Here is a 16,364-nt window from a genome sequence, read left to right as displayed (position 1 = left end):
ACACAGCAGAATTGAGCTGATGTGCGTCACACGTGTGTTTACTTAACGTCTCTTAAACCTGGCTCGTCCAATCAGAACGCAGAGCCAGTGCTGTGTGTTTTATGATAGTTTATACATTGTAATCATCGTTCAGGGCAGTGTGTGTCAGCAGTCGTGTTTATCAGGTCTGCTGCGTCCCTACAGTCACGGTCACTTGAGCTGCTAATTCTGGACAAGAGTCACGACTATATATATTTCAGAACTGACCCAACTTTATATATTTTAAGTCTCTACTCTTGAGACTCATTTATTTTCTTTGGCGTGTAATATTTCTTTACTTGCTGTTTTATGATTTCACTTTCATGCGGTCAGCTATTTTACAGCTTGTCTTTTATCATTTGGAATTCTTGTTTTATTTATTTTTTGTACAGCGCTTTGGTCAACTTTTAAACTATTTAAATTGTGCTTTATAAGTAAACATTGTATTGTTTGTCCTGATTTCCAGGAGTGTGTGTCCAGCGCTGTAACTCGTGCTTCAGCATCGCTGGAGAAATCAACTCGCGAGTCTCGACTGTTTCCTGAAATCGCATTTTTGCGTATTTTAAAGTGGTCGTTCAACCGCGCAGGTTAAAGGATTAGTTCACTTTAAAAAAACTTTTGCTGATAGTTTCCTCACCCCGATGTCATCAAGATGTCCATGTCTTTCTTTCTTCAGTGGAAAAGAAATGAAGGTTTTTGATGAACACATTTCTCCATATAATGGACGTCAATGGGCCCCAAACGGGTCAAGGTCCAGATGACAGTGTCAGCGCCGCTTCAACGGGCTTTAAACGACACCAGACGATGAATACGGGTCTTATCTAGCGAAACCATCGTCATTTCACAAATAAATAAACAAGTTTAAGTTTTATAAGCACAAGCGCTCGCCTTGCTCTGTTCTGTGATGCGCGTTCGTGACGTCATTAATACGCAGTTACGCTGTAAAGGTCACGCTTCTGTGAAAAGTAAAACATTTCTGTCCTGACGAAAATGTTCTTTTAGGCTTTTTAATATTCCAACACCAGGATACACACACGAGATGGGCATTTAACCGATAAACTGACACAAAGACATGTGAATATGTGTGTATGGTCCTCCTTCCGCACATCTGTAAACACTGACTCGTCAAGCGTGACCTTTTCACCGTAACTGTGTATCACGTGACGTCACGAACGCGCATCACAGAACAGAGCAAGGCGAGCGCTTGTGCTTATAAAACTTTAACTTTTTTATTTATTTGTGAAATGACGATGGTTTCGCTAGATAAGAGCCGTATTCATCGTCTGGTGTCGTTTAAAGCCCGTTGAAGCGGCGCTGACACTGTCATCTGGACCTTGACCCGTTTGGGGCCCATTGACGTCCATTATATGGAGAAATGTGTTCATCAAAAACCTTTTCGACTGAAGAAAGACAGACATGGACATCTTGATGACATCGGGGTGAGGAAACTATCAGCTAAAGTTTTTTTTAAAGTGAACTAATCCTTTAATGATGTCATATACCACGGTCTGGGTGAATACTCGACTCTGATTGGCTGCAGGGTGTCCATTAAAAAGTGATGTAGGACACCTAGTAAAGGAGTTCTAAAACCGTTAGATATCAATTATAAAACTAATTAAAATATAAACTAATGTTTTAAAATTGTGTTATTTGGCAAGTGAACGTTAATGCGCAACGAGGTGTCCATTGTTCACGCCTCGCCGTCGTCCATTAATACCTGACAATGGACACCTCGTCGGGCATTAATATAGGGCTGTAAACGATTAATCGCGATTAATCAAATCCAAAATAAAAGTTTGTGTTTACATAATATATGTGTGTGTATTGTGTATAATAATTTTGTATATATAAATACACACACATGCATGTATATTTCGGGTATATTTCTGGTTTCGGGAAACACACCCAACAGCAACTCAGAACAGATTGCTCTGATATTGAACAAACTGTAAAGATTTAAACCTGTTTTATATAGACTGACAGATCATGTATATGCATCAGTTTTTTTTTAGAATAATCCTCTTCCTGTTTGTCTCTGTCACCAAGGCGACAACATCCTGTCCGTACTCCAGCACCTGGCGATGTCGGATGAGCTGGCGGATTCCTCGCAGTATCGCCATGGTAACATGGTGTTCTTCGACCTGCTGGGATTGACGGTGGTGGCGTATCCCGCGCGCGTCGGCACCATCATCAACCTCATGGCGGCCGTCGCCACGGTGATCTACCTGGGCAGGAAGTGCATGACGACCAGCAGTGTGGGTACGTGGAGGTCACATGACCAGACATCGGGCCGGCACCAGTTGTGTTTATTTTCATAATCATAATATCAATGAATGGGTTTATTCAGAAATTTCATTAATAGGCTTTTATAATCAAATCAAATAAAGTCCTGGGATTTGAAAAATATAATAGTATAAAGTATTATCTATATTTATTGAAGTTTCTGTTTTTATGATTATTTTAATTTCTACTATGAGTTTGCCAAGAAAATAGTCTTTGCTACTGATGTGTTGTTACATGTATTTATTTATTTGTTTATTTATTTATTAAGTAATAGCATTATTTAAAAATATAAATACATTATTTATTTATTTACAGGCAAAATCATTGCATTATTTAAATAAAATCATAAAATGTTAAATTAATTATTTATTTATATATTTTTAATGCCAGCAGTATTAAAAAAAATACAAGTAAATTAAAATTTATTTATTTATTTATTAAAGGACATTTTTGCATTATTTAAATAAAAATAAAAAATATATATTTATTTATTTTATTGGTAACGTTATTTAAAAAATAATAATATTTATCTATTTATTTTAACTTAGTAGCATAATTTAAATAAAAGTTGTATTTATTTATTTATTTAGCAGTTTATTTATTTATTTTAATGCCAAATAAGTTGCATTATTTACATACAAATATAATTCATTTATTTATCTATTTATTTGTTTTATGTATTTATTTTAAAGTGAAATCAGTAGCATTATTTAAATAAAAATATGATTTTAATAATCACTGTAATGTGAGTAAATATGAATAAGTGATGTCATCAGCTGTATATAGCAGTGTCTAGAACACACACTTTCCATACGATCGTCTCTCAATGCAAATCAAGCCGGCTCTTAGACGACCAGAGATAACCCCGTGCCGACCTCTAGTGTGGTGACGGGTGTGTGTGTGGTCTGATGTGTGTGTGTTGTCCCACAGGCAGGCGATACACACATGATCTGGCGTGTGCGGTGTGTGTGTGGTCTGATGTGTGTGTGTGTGTTCTCCCACAGGCAGGCGATACACACATGATCTGGCGTGTGCGGTGTGTGTGATCTGATGTGTGTGTGTGTTCTCCCACAGGCAGGCGATACACACATGATCTGACATGTGCGGTGTGTGTGATCTGGCGTGTGCGGTGTGTGTGTGATCTGATGTGTGTGTGTGTGTGTTCCCACAGGCAGGCGATACACACATGATCTGGCGTGTGCGGTGTGTGTGTGATCTGTGTGTGTGTGTGTGTGTGTGTGTGTGTGTGGGTGTGTGTGTGTGTGGGTGTGTGTTCTCCCACAGGCAGGCGATACACACATGATCTGGCGTGTGCGGTGTGTGTGTGGTCTGATGTGTGTGTGTGATCTGATGTGTGTGTGTGTTCTCCCACAGGCAGGCGATACACACATGATCTGGCGTGTGCGGTGTGTGTGTGGTCTGATGTGTGTGTGTGATCTGATGTGTGTGTGTGTTCTCCCACAGGCAGGCGATACACACATGATCTGGCGTGTGCGGTGTGTGTGTGATCTGATGTGTGTGTGTGTGTGTTCTCCCACAGGCAGGCGATACACACATTATCTGGCGTGTGCGGTGTGTGTGTGATCTGATGTGTGTGTGTGTGTGTTCTCCCACAGGCAGGCGATACACACATGATCTGGCGTGTGCGGTGTGTGTGTGATCTGATGTGTGTGTGTTCTCCCACAGGCAGGCGATACACACATGATCTGGTGTGTGCGGTGTGTGTGTGATCTGATGTGTGTGTGTGTGTGTTCTCCCACAGGCAGGCGATACACACATGATCTGGCGTGTGCGGTGTGTGTGTGATCTGATGTGTGTGTGTGTTCTCCCACAGGCAGGCGAAACACACATGATCTGGCGTGTGCGGTGTGTGTGTGATCTGATGTGTGTGTGTGTGTGTGTTCTCCCACAGGCAGGCGATACACACATGATCTGGCGTGTGCGGTGTGTGTGTGATCTGATGTGTGTGTGTGTTCTCCCACAGGCAGGCGATACACACATGATCTGGCGTGTGCGGTGTGTGTGTGATCTGATGTGTGTGTGTGTGTGTGTTCTCCCACAGGCAGGCGATACACACATGATCTGGCGTGTGCGGTGTGTGTGTGATCTGATGTGTGTGTGTGTGTGTTCTCCCACAGGCAGGCGATACACACATGATCTGGCGTGTGCGGTGTGTGTGTGATCTGATGTGTGTGTGTGTGTGTTCTCCCACAGGCAGGCGATACACACATGATCTGGCGTGTGCGGTGTGTGTGTGATCTGATGTGTGTGTGTGTGTGTTCTCCCACAGGCAGGCGATACACACATGATCTGGCGTGTGCGGTGTGTGTGTGATCTGATGTGTGTGTGTGTGTTCTCCCACAGGCAGGCGATACACACATGATCTGGCGTGTGCGGTGTGTGTGTGATCTGATGTGTGTGTGTGTTCTCCCACAGGCAGGCGATACACACATGATCTGGCGTGTGCGGTGTGTGTGTGATCTGATGTGTGTGTGTGTGTTCTCCCACAGGCAGGCGATACACACATGATCTGGCGTGTGCGGTGTGTGTGTGATCTGATGTGTGTGTGTGTGTGTTCTCCCACAGGCAGGCGATACACACGTGATCTGGCGTGTGCGGTGTGTGTGTGATCTGATGTGTGTGTGTGTGTGTTCTCCCACAGGCAGGCGATACACACATGATCTGGCGTGTGCGGTGTGTGTGTGATCTGATGTGTGTGTGTGTGTGTTCTCCCACAGGCAGGCGATACACACATGATCTGGCGTGTGCGGTGTGTGTGTGATCTGATGTGTGTGTGTGTGTGTTCTCCCACAGGCAGGCGATACACACATGATCTGGCGTGTGCGGTGTGTGTGTGATCTGATGTGTGTGTGTGTTCTCCCACAGGCAGGCGATACACACATGATCTGGCGTGTGCGGTGTGTGTGTGATCTGATGTGTGTGTGTGTGTGTTCTCCCACAGGCAGGCGATACACACATGATCTGGCGTGTGCGGTGTGTGTGTGATCTGATGTGTGTGTGTGTTCTCCCACAGGCAGGCGATACACACATGATCTGGCGTGTGCGGTGTGTGTGTGATCTGATGTGTGTGTGTGTGTGTTCTCCCACAGGCAGGCGATACACACATGATCTGGCGTGTGCGGTGTGTGTGTGATCTGATGTGTGTGTGTGTGTTCTCCCACAGGCAGGCGATACACACATGATCTGGCGTGTGCGGTGTGTGTGTGATCTGATGTGTGTGTGTGTGTGTTCTCCCACAGGCAGGCGATACACACGTGATCTGGCGTGTGCGGTGTGTGTGTGATCTGATGTGTGTGTGTGTGTGTGTTCTCCCACAGGCAGGCGATACACACATGATCTGGCGTGTGCGGTGTGTGTGATCTGATGATGTGTGTGTGTGTGTGTGTGTTCTCCCACAGGCAGGCGATACACACGTGATCTGGCGTGTGCGGTGTGTGTGATCTGATGATGTGTGTGTGTGTGTGTGTGTTCTCCCACAGGCAGGCGATACACACGTGATCTGGCGTGTGCGGTGTGTGTGGTCTGATGTCTGTGATCTGATGTGTGTGTGTGTGTGTTCTCCCACAGGCAGGCGATACACACATGATCTGGCGTGTGCGGTGTGTGTGATCTGATGATGTGTGTGTGTGGGTGTGTGTTCTCCCACAGGCAGGCGATACACACATGATCTGGCGTGTGCGGTGTGTGTGTGATCTGATGTGTGTGTGTGTTCTCCCACAGGCAGGCGATACACACATGATCTGGCGTGTGCGGTGTGTGTGGTGCTCCTGGGCTGGCTCGTGGCTCTGCTGGCGGTTCTGATCGTGGCTCTGCTCGTCACACTGACGGGTCGCTCCATGTTCTGGTACACACACTTCTACGCCGCCGTCTGTCTGTACGGATCCGTCGCCGCCGGCAAGATCCTGCTGATACACACACTGGCCAAGAACCTGTACTACGGGGTGAGTGGGGGGACAGCACACACACACACACACGCAACACACAGACACACACACACACACACACACAAGTAAGTTCTAAAACATGAGCTCATACGTATGACATCATTATGACGGTTTCATCTCACTGAAGTCTGAGTGATGTCACACTTTGATGATGTCACACTTTGATGATGTCACACTTTGATGATGTCACACTTTGATGATGTCACACTTTGATGATGTCACACTTTGATGATGTCACACTTTGTTGATGTCACACTTTGATGATGTCACATTGACACTGATGTAACGGATGTAAACCTAAACAAAGAAATTTTTATGCAGAATAAGGAGCATTATTGAATAAATAGCATTTATTTATTCAGCCCAAAGCAGTCAAATTATTTAAATAAATACAGCACATATTTATTTATTTATTTCATAACCATTTTTAAATCAATAGCATTATTTAAATAAATGTATATATTATTTATTTATTTATTTGTCAAATCAGTTGTATTATTTAAATAAGAATATATTCATTTATTTATTTAAATGTTAAATCAGTAGTATTACCCAAATACAAATATTTATTTATATATTTTTAAATGTGAAATCAATAGCATTATTTAAATAAATAATAATAATATAATTAAAAAAAAATGTCAAATTAGTGACATTATCTAAATAAATACAAATAATACTTTAGTTATTTCCTTAAATATTTTAATGACCGGTCAGTACCATTATTTAAATAAATGTATGCTGGCCAAAATGGAATAAAAATATTTGTTTATTTATGGATTTTTAAAGAAATAAAGTCTAATCAGTAGCATTATTTAAATGCATAATAATAATTATCTAATTATTTAAATGTCAAGTATTATAAAAAATAAAATAAAAAGATATATATATATTTTTTATTTATTCACTCATCAATTTGAATGCAAAATCAGTAGTATTATTTAAATAAATGTTTAAAAATATATATTTAAATAATCAATTTATATTCATCTGTAATAATACATTTGATGACTGATAAGTGACATGCTGGGTAATATAGTGTTCATCTGATCAGCCCAGCGTCTCGTTCCTCTGGGATCTTGTTAAGCGTGTGTGTGTGTGTCGGTGTGTGTGTGTGTGTGTGTGTGTGTGTGTGTGTGTGTGTGTGTGTCCCGGTGAGCGGCGGTTTACATGTTTCGTCTGTGAGAACACACTGGTTACTGAGTGTCCCGGTCCTGCGCCGCGGGTCACATGATCTTACAGGTTTTCTGACGGGTTAGTGTTTGACCTTGTGCTCTGTCAATGTCAGGAGGGCTTTACCTGAGTGTGTGTGTGTGTGTGTGCGTGTGTGTGTGTGTGTGTGTGTGTGTGCGTGTGTGTGTGTGTGTGTGTGTGTGTGTGTGTGTGTGTGTGTGCGTGTGTGTGTGTGTGTGTGTGTGTGTGTGTGTGTGTGTGTGTGTGTGTGTGTGTGTGTGTGTGTGTGTGTGTGTGTGTGTGTGTGTGTGTGTGTGTGTGCGTGTGTGTGTGTGTGTGTGTGTGTGTGTGTGTCGGTGAGATTTGTGTTTGACCTTGTGCTCTGTCAATGTCAGGAGGGCTTTACCTGCGCGCCAGGTTACCAATGACTGATTCACCAGACGCCGTTACCCAGAGTTCAACACTGCGTCTAATCAGCTGCGCTTTTATTCCTCTCGTTTCCAGGTTTAAATCTGTATGATTGTAGAACGGAAATGTGTGTTTCAGAGACTGGTCACCGTTGTACTTAAAGGACATTCAAGCTTTTTTTAGTTCGTGATCAAACAGCTTGAAGTATAAAATATTCTATTAATCTCTATATATGTGACCCTGGACCACAAAACCAGTCCATTTTTTTAATTTGAGATTTATACATAATCTGAAAGCTGAATAAATAATTATTTGGTCGAGACACAACTATTGAAAATCTGGAATCTGAGGAGCAAAAAAATGTAAACATTGAGAAAATCTCCTTTAAAGTTGTGCATTTATGTTCACGATTGTGCTGCATTCACTCACAAAAATACATGTTTTATATATTTACGGTAGGACATTTACTAAATATCTTCATGGAACATGATCTTAATATCCTCATGATTTTTGGCATAAAAGAAAAATTTATAATTTTGACCCACACAATGTATAGTTGCTATTGCCACAGATATACCCGTGCGGCTCCAGACTGGGTTTGTGATCCAGGGTCACATATAATAAAATATAATATACATAGTAATATATTATGAGAGAATAAAGAAAGTGTTTGTTTGTGCCGTCATGGTTTTGCAATCTTACATTATTTGTCAATCATTGAAGTGTGTGTGTGTGTGTGTGTGTGTGTGTGTGTGTGTAGTTACACTTTAATTTCCCAGATTAGTTATTAAAATATATTCAGGTCACATAATATCTGCGGGTCATTTCTTCATTCCTCTGGATTTCTCATCACTGGTTTATTATTTCACAGAAAAACGACCATTCGCAGTTTATGCTTTTGAAAAACTCTCTTCTGCTCATTTATATGATCAAAAATACAGTAAAAATTATGAAATATTATTCCAATGTAAATCATCAGTTTTCTATGTGAATATACAGTAAAGTGTAATTTATTCCTGTGATCAAAGCTGAGTTTATCATCATTACTCCAGTCTCCAATGTCACATGATCCTTCACTAATCAGTGTAATATGAGGATCTGATGCTCAATTTATGATTATTATTAATGTTGAAAATAATGGAAACTGTGATGCATTTTATTGTTCAGGATTCTTTGATGAATAGAAAGTTCAAAAGAACAGCATTTATCTGAAATATGATCTTTTGTGAGATTATAAGTGTCACTTTTGATCAATTTAAAGGTAACAAAACAAAATCTGCAGTTGTTCTGATAGATCTGTCAATCAAAACCTCATCTTTCAAACATTTGCTGCCTCTAACCGTGTGTGTGTGTGTGTGTGTGTGTGTGTGTGTGTGTGTGTGTGTGATAGTTGAAGTCAGATCAGATAAAGGACTGGATGAACACACTGATAAATAAGTCTGTGTGTTTCAGAGCGTCAGTCGAGGACAGGAACCTCTCACACACAAACACACACTGTGTTAAAGAGCATGTGGCTTTATTTTACACTCCTGTCCCACATGTACACACTATGTACTTAATATAGCAATCACAATAACTGGGTAATAAACCCCTAACCCTAACCCATGTATTTACATTATATTACCAATACTTTATTGGGTGAGTACACTGTAAACACACACACACACACACACATATATAAGAAACACTGGATTCCTACAATTATTCATATCCTCACGAAACTACTCAGACCAATGCGGCTAACATCTACACAGACTCAGTCACACAGTAAATCAACTCTTATTTGCAGATTCTCTGCACTCCTGTTAAAGGTGCAGTCTGTAAGAATGACAGCTAGTGGTGGAAATGGGTACTGCAGTCCCATTCAAATGATCTGAGATGGTGGTTTCTCCCGCCCCGCCTCCACAGACTCGACTCGCACACGGTCGCCAGTTTGAGACACGCAACAGGAACAGACCAAAACAATAACACACATTCCAGCCTGGAAACACACATTTCAAAGTAAAATAACTGGCTGTAGAAGTGTTATTCAGAGAAACGAGTATGTGAACTTAGCATGTTTCCTCAATATGTGACCCTGGACCACAAAACCAGTCACATGGGTCAATTTTTTAAATTGAGATGTATATATCATATAAAGCTGAATAAATAATCTCTCCAGTGATGTGTGGTTTGTTATCATAGGACAATATTTGGTCGAGACACAACTATTGTAAATCTGGAATCTGAGGAGCAAAAAAATGTAAACATTGAGAAAATCTCCTTTAAAGTTGTGCATTTATGTTCACGATTGTGCTGCATTCACTCACAAAAATACATGTTTTATATATTTACGGTAGGACATTTACTAAATATCTTCATGGAACATGATCTTAATATCCTCATGATTTTTGGCATAAAAGAAAAATGTATAATTTTGACCCATACAATGTATTGTTATTGTTATTGCCACAAAATATGCAAACATATTATAGTATTTTTATGCTTTAGTAGAGTGAGAAAGTTACATACAGCACCTTTAATTAAGTGACATTGGAATATTCTCTCTCTCTCTCTCTCTCTCTCCCTCTCTCTCTCTCCCTCTCTCTCTCTCTCTCTCCCCTCTCTCTCTCTCTCTCCCCCCCCCCCCTCTCTCTCTCTCTCTCTCTCTCTCTCTCTCTCTCTCTCTCTCTCTCTCTCTCTCGCTCTCTCTCTCTCCCTCTCTCTCTCTCTCTCTCTCTCTCTCTCTCTCTCTCTCTCTCTCTCTCCCTCTCTCTCTCTCTCTCTCTCTCTCTCTCTCTCGCTCTCTCTCTCTCTCTCTCTCTCTCTCTCACTCTCTCGCTCTCTCTCTCTCTCTCTCTCGCTCGCTCTCTCTCTCTCTCTCTCTCTCTCTCTCTCTCTCTCGCGCGCTCTCTCTCTCTCTCTCTCTCTCGCTCTCTCTCTCGCTCTCTCACTCTCTCTCTCTCTCTCCCTCTCTCTCTCTCTCTCTCTCTCTCTCTCTCTCTCGCTCTCTCTCTGCAGAGTGTGAGTCGTGTGTATCTGTCGGATCTCTTCTTCGACGTGAGTCTGGTGTTGTGGTGTTGTGCGCTGCTCTTCCTCACTCAGCGAGGACTGTGTTCGGCGTACGTTCCCATGATGATGGTGGTGTTTCCGCTCGCCAGCAAACTGATGCTCAGGAAACACTTCACAGCCAGAGGTCAGAGGTCACACACCACACACACACACACACACACACACACGATTCTTTACATTATTCCTCTGAGATGAAGCTTATTTGGTGTATTTATTTCAGACATTTTGTTTTACAGCTGTCATGGTTCCTTAAGGTATTAATTATATATTATGATATTTTTGTGACGTGTTATACAATACAACATTTGTAAACATTCATTCATTCAGGTCTATGAGTTATAGTGTGTAGAAAAAAATATATGCTATCACCGTAATACAAAGTACATATTTTTAAGGTAATTATAGTTCAGTAATTTGCTTTGGCTTCAGTACAGTGTCAATATATATATTTTAATATATAATGCCTGTATGCAAATATATAATAGTATTTCAATTGCATCAAAATGACCCGATATTTGTATTAAAACTGGACTTTTATTTTGCCGTACCTTTAGGGTGTTTCGGGACTCTGGTCAGCAGTAGATTTAGCTCAGGATGGGGTCAAAGGGCAGAAATCAGGGCTCTGATGTTTAAATGAGGTCGACACATGGCTGTTGTGCTGATTAGTGGTGTGTGTGTGTGTGTGTGTGTGTGTGTGCAGGAGCGTCTCTGCAGTACTCTGTCCTGTACCTCGTGGGTCTCACCGTGCCGTACGTCCACATCATGTTCCTCATCTGGGTGGTTTTCGAGATCTTCACACCAATCCTGGGCCGCAGCGGAACCGAAATACCACCCGAGGTCGTCCTGGCGTCAATTGTTACCCTGGCAACCGTGATTCTGTCTTCCTATTTTGTGAGTCTCACAGACAAACTGTAACACAGCAAATTCAAATTGAAACAATTTAATTGAAACATTTTAAGTCAAATTCAAACATTCAAATTCAAACATTCAAATTCAAACAGTAGAATTCAAACAGTAGAATTCAAACAGTAGAATTCAAACATGCAAGCCTTTAAATTCAAACATTTCAATTCAAACATTCAAATTAAAGTCATTACATTCAAATAGTAAAACATTTTAATTAAAACATTCAAATTGAAACATTTAAAGTCAAACTCAAACAGTCAAATTCAGATATTTAAATTGAAACATTCGAATTCAAACCTTTAAATTCAAACATTAAAATTCAAACCTTTAAATTCAATCATTCAAATTCAAACAAATTCAAACCTTTAAATTATATCATTCAAATTCAAACATTCAAATTCAAACCTTTGAATTCAAACCTTTAAATTCAATCATTCAAATTCAAACATTCAAATTCAAACATTAAAATTCAAACCTTTAAATTCAATCATTCAAATTCAAACAGTCAAATTCAAACATTCAAATTCAAACAGTCAAATTCAAACATTCAAATTCAAACCTTTAAATTCAAACATTCAAATTCAAACATTCAAATTCAAACATTCAAATTCAAACATTCAAACCTTTAAATGCAAACCTTTAAATTCAAACATTCAAATTCAAACAGTCAAATTCAAACCTTTAAATTCAAACATTCAAATTCAAACATTCAAATTCAAACCTTTAAATTCAAACATTCAAATTCAAACATTCAAATTCAAACCTTTAAATTTAAACATTCAAATTCAAACCTTCAAATTCAAACATTCAAATTCAAACAAATTCAAACATTCAAATTCAAACATTCAAATTCAAACCTTTGAATTCAAACCTTTAAATTCAAACCTTTAAATTCAAACCTTTAAATTCAAACATTAAAATTCAAACCTTTAAATTCAAACATTCAAATTCAAACATTAAAATTCAAACCTTTAAATTCAAACATTCAAATTCAAACATTAAAATTCAAACCTTTAAATTCAAACATTCAAATTCAAACATTCAAATTCAAACCTTTAAATTCAAACATTCAAATTCAAACAGTCAAATTCAAACCTTTAAATTCAAACAGTCAAATTCAAACCTTTAAATTCAAACATTCAAATTCAAACATTCAAATTCAAACCTTTAAATTCAAACAGTCAAATTCAAACCTTTAAATTCAAACATTCAAATTCAAACAGTCAAATTCAAACCTTTAAATTCAAACAGTCAAATTCAAACCTTTAAATTCAAACATTCAAATTCAAACATTCAAATTCAAACCTTTAAATTCAAACAGTCAAATTCAAACCTTTAAATTCAAACATTCAAATTCAAACAGTCAAATTCAAACCTTTAAATTCAAACAGTCAAATTCAAACCTTTAAATTCAAACATTCAAATTCAAACATTCAAATTCAAACCTTTAAATTCAAACAGTCAAATTCAAACCTTTAAATTCAAACCTTTAAATTCAAACATTAAAATTCAAACATTCAAATTCAAACCTTTAAATTCAAACAGTCAAATTCAAACATTTAAATTCAAACAGTCAAATTCAAACATTCAAATTCAAACCTTTAAATTCAAACAGTCAAATTCAAACCTTCAAATTCAAACACTCAAAGTCAAACCTTTAAATTCAAACATTTAAATTCATACAGTCAAATTCAAACCTTTAAATTCAAACATTCAAATTCAAACCTTTAAATTCAAACAGTCAAATTCAAACCTTTAAATTCAAACATTCAAATTCAAACCTTTAAATTCAAACAGTCAAATTCAAACCTTTAAATTCAAACATTCAAATTCAAACCTTTAAATTCAAACAGTCAAATTCAAACATTCAAATTCAAACAGTCAAATTCAAACCTTTAAATTCAAACATTCAAATTCAAACCTTTAAATTCAAACAAATTCAAACCTTTGAATTTTAATGTTTGAATTTAAAGGTTTGAATTTGACTTTGAATTTTAATGTTTTGAAGTTTAATGTTTGAATTTTAATGTTTGAATTTTAATGTTTGAATTTTAATGTTTGAAATTAAAGTCAAATTCAAACATTACAATTCAAACCTTTAAATTCAAACATTCAAATTCAAACATTTATATTCAGACATTAAAATTCAAACCTTTAAACATTTAAACTGAACTATTCAAATTCAAACATTCTAATTCCAATCATTTAATTCCACCATATGTTTCCTTACACCTGTCTCTCTCTCTAATGAGGTTCTATGTGAGGTTTGTAAAAGTTTTTTTTTTCATTTGAATTGAATTGAATTGCCTTTCAATGTTTTTGGGATATGATGTTTGAATTAGGAATGTAAAAAATGTGTAAAAAATAAAGTGTTTCTAAAACCCTCTCTCTCTCTCCAGATGCATTTCATCTATCTGTCGCGCAGCACGAGGCGGATCCTGGCTGGTCTGGGGTCAGTGTTCACGCTGATGTTTGTTCTGGTCTGCTGTGGTCTGTTCTTCCCGTACTCTGGTGACCCGTCCAGTCCTCGACCCAAGCGAGTCTTTGTCCAGGTATCGTCATCACTGATCCGGTCCTAGAGTTTACTGACACTCAAACCATGAAATATTGTCCTGACGTCAAATAAAATAAAAACATTTATATATATATATTCATTATTATTAGTTGCAAAAAATATATAGTTTCATTTTATTTTAACATGATGCATTTTAACAATATCGCATTACATTTAAAATTTACAAGAAAATATCCCAGCTACTCTTTCAAATAAGTAACGTGTGTGTGTGTGTGTGCGTGTGCGTGTGCGTGCGTGTGTGTGTGTGCGTGTGTGTGTGTGTGCGTGTGTGTGTGTGTGTGTGTGTGTGTGTGTTCAGCACACCACACGCAGGTTCCACGCGCTGGACGGCTCGCTGCAGAGCTCCGACTCGGGATTGTGGGTCAACAGTCTGGATTACACCGGGATGCAGCACATCACTCCTCACATCCCAGAGATCAACGACAGCATCCGCACACACTGCCAGGACGCGCTGCCCTACTGCGGATTCCCATGGTTCCTCCCGGTCAAGTTCCTGGTCAAGTGAGTAAAGCTCGGAGGATCGGATGATGCGTTAAACCCACAGAAAACCATGTAACTAAATATGTGCGTAGTGTCCGTGACGTCACTAGTGTTTCTGAAGAGCGTTTTTGAAGCCCAAAGCGGCCGTCGCCATCTTGGCCGCGCGGATAACCGAAACTGGGCAACAAGGCGGATTAGCTGAGGTGACGTGACGCTAACAGACAGCAGACAAACGGCTAGTAGTGACATCAGCACCAATCCACCTGTCACTCAAGTGGCCACGCCCTTAATTATGCAGAACTTTAAGGCTTAATATAATTTAAACGGATGAGTTATTACAAATATTCATCCTCCTCACAGTCGTCATGGACGGCAACATTAGCTATATAGACCAAAACCACTTTCTGCACCAGACTGTAAACATGTTTATTCTGCTGTAAAGTTGGTCATTTTAACATGGAGGTTTATGGGATTGCGTCTCTTCTGCAGCCGGTCTCCAGTGGCCAGTCGATGAACTGCAGATTGAGTGATTTTAAGTGCAGATTAACTCGTGATGTCTCTCTCGTCCTGCTTCAGGAAGAACTGGTATCTCCCGGCTCCTGAAGTCTCTCCTGAAGCTCCGCTGGAGTTCCGGCTCTTATCCAGACAGGAGAATGAATGGGGAAGCGTTAAAATGACTTTTGAGGTCAAAGGTGAGACTTCAGACTAATAGAATTTTCATGAAATATAATAATGAATGTTGATATTCTTCAAAAACAGTTTTTAATTATCACAAATATTACCATTTTTAGCTGTTTTATAATTATATACATCCATCATCCATCCATACATCCATACATCCATACATACTTACATACATACATACATACATACTTGCATACTTACTTACATACATACATACATACATACATACATACATACATACTTACATACATATATACATACATACATACTTACTTACATACATACTTACATACATACATACATACATACATACTTACATACTTACATACATACATACATACATACATGCATACATACATACATACATACATACATACATACATACATACATACATACATACTTACTTACATACATACTTACATACATGCATACATACATACATATATACATACATACATACATACTTACATACTTACATACATACATACATACATACATACATACATACATACATACATACATACATACTTACATACTTACTTACATACATACTTACATACATACTTACTTACATACATACATACATACATACATACATACATACATACATACATACATACTTACTTACATACATACTTACTTACATACATACTTACTTACATACATACTTACTTACATACATACATACATACATACATACATACATACATACATACATACATACTTACTTACATACATACTTACATACATACTTACTTACATACATACATACATACTTACTTACTTGCATACAAACATACATACATACATACTTACATAC

General features: G+C 38.5%; 1 protein-coding gene across 2 annotated transcripts in view; it reads left to right on the top strand.

Annotated features, from left to right (window-relative positions):
- ermp1 (endoplasmic reticulum metallopeptidase 1) overlaps window positions 1-16,364 on the top strand; it is a 39,838-nt gene that overhangs the window by 17,167 nt on the left and 6,307 nt on the right. For both annotated transcript variants that reach the window (XM_079586530.1, XM_079586529.1), the window contains exons 7-13: window positions 2,065-2,277; window positions 6,043-6,263; window positions 10,848-11,022; window positions 11,599-11,789; window positions 14,204-14,356; window positions 14,678-14,880; window positions 15,436-15,551. In XM_079586530.1, the coding sequence (XP_079442656.1) occupies window positions 2,065-2,277; window positions 6,043-6,263; window positions 10,848-11,022; window positions 11,599-11,789; window positions 14,204-14,356; window positions 14,678-14,880; window positions 15,436-15,551 (1,272 nt within the window). The remainder of the gene's footprint in view (window positions 1-2,064; window positions 2,278-6,042; window positions 6,264-10,847; window positions 11,023-11,598; window positions 11,790-14,203; window positions 14,357-14,677; window positions 14,881-15,435; window positions 15,552-16,364) is intronic.

This window comes from Phoxinus phoxinus (genome assembly GCF_949152265.1).
Source record: "Phoxinus phoxinus genome assembly, chromosome: 17".
In the NCBI taxonomy this organism is placed as follows: Eukaryota; Metazoa; Chordata; class Actinopteri; order Cypriniformes; family Leuciscidae; genus Phoxinus; species Phoxinus phoxinus.
Note: the sequence above shows the minus strand (reverse complement) of the source record. Positions and strands in the feature narration are given on the sequence as shown.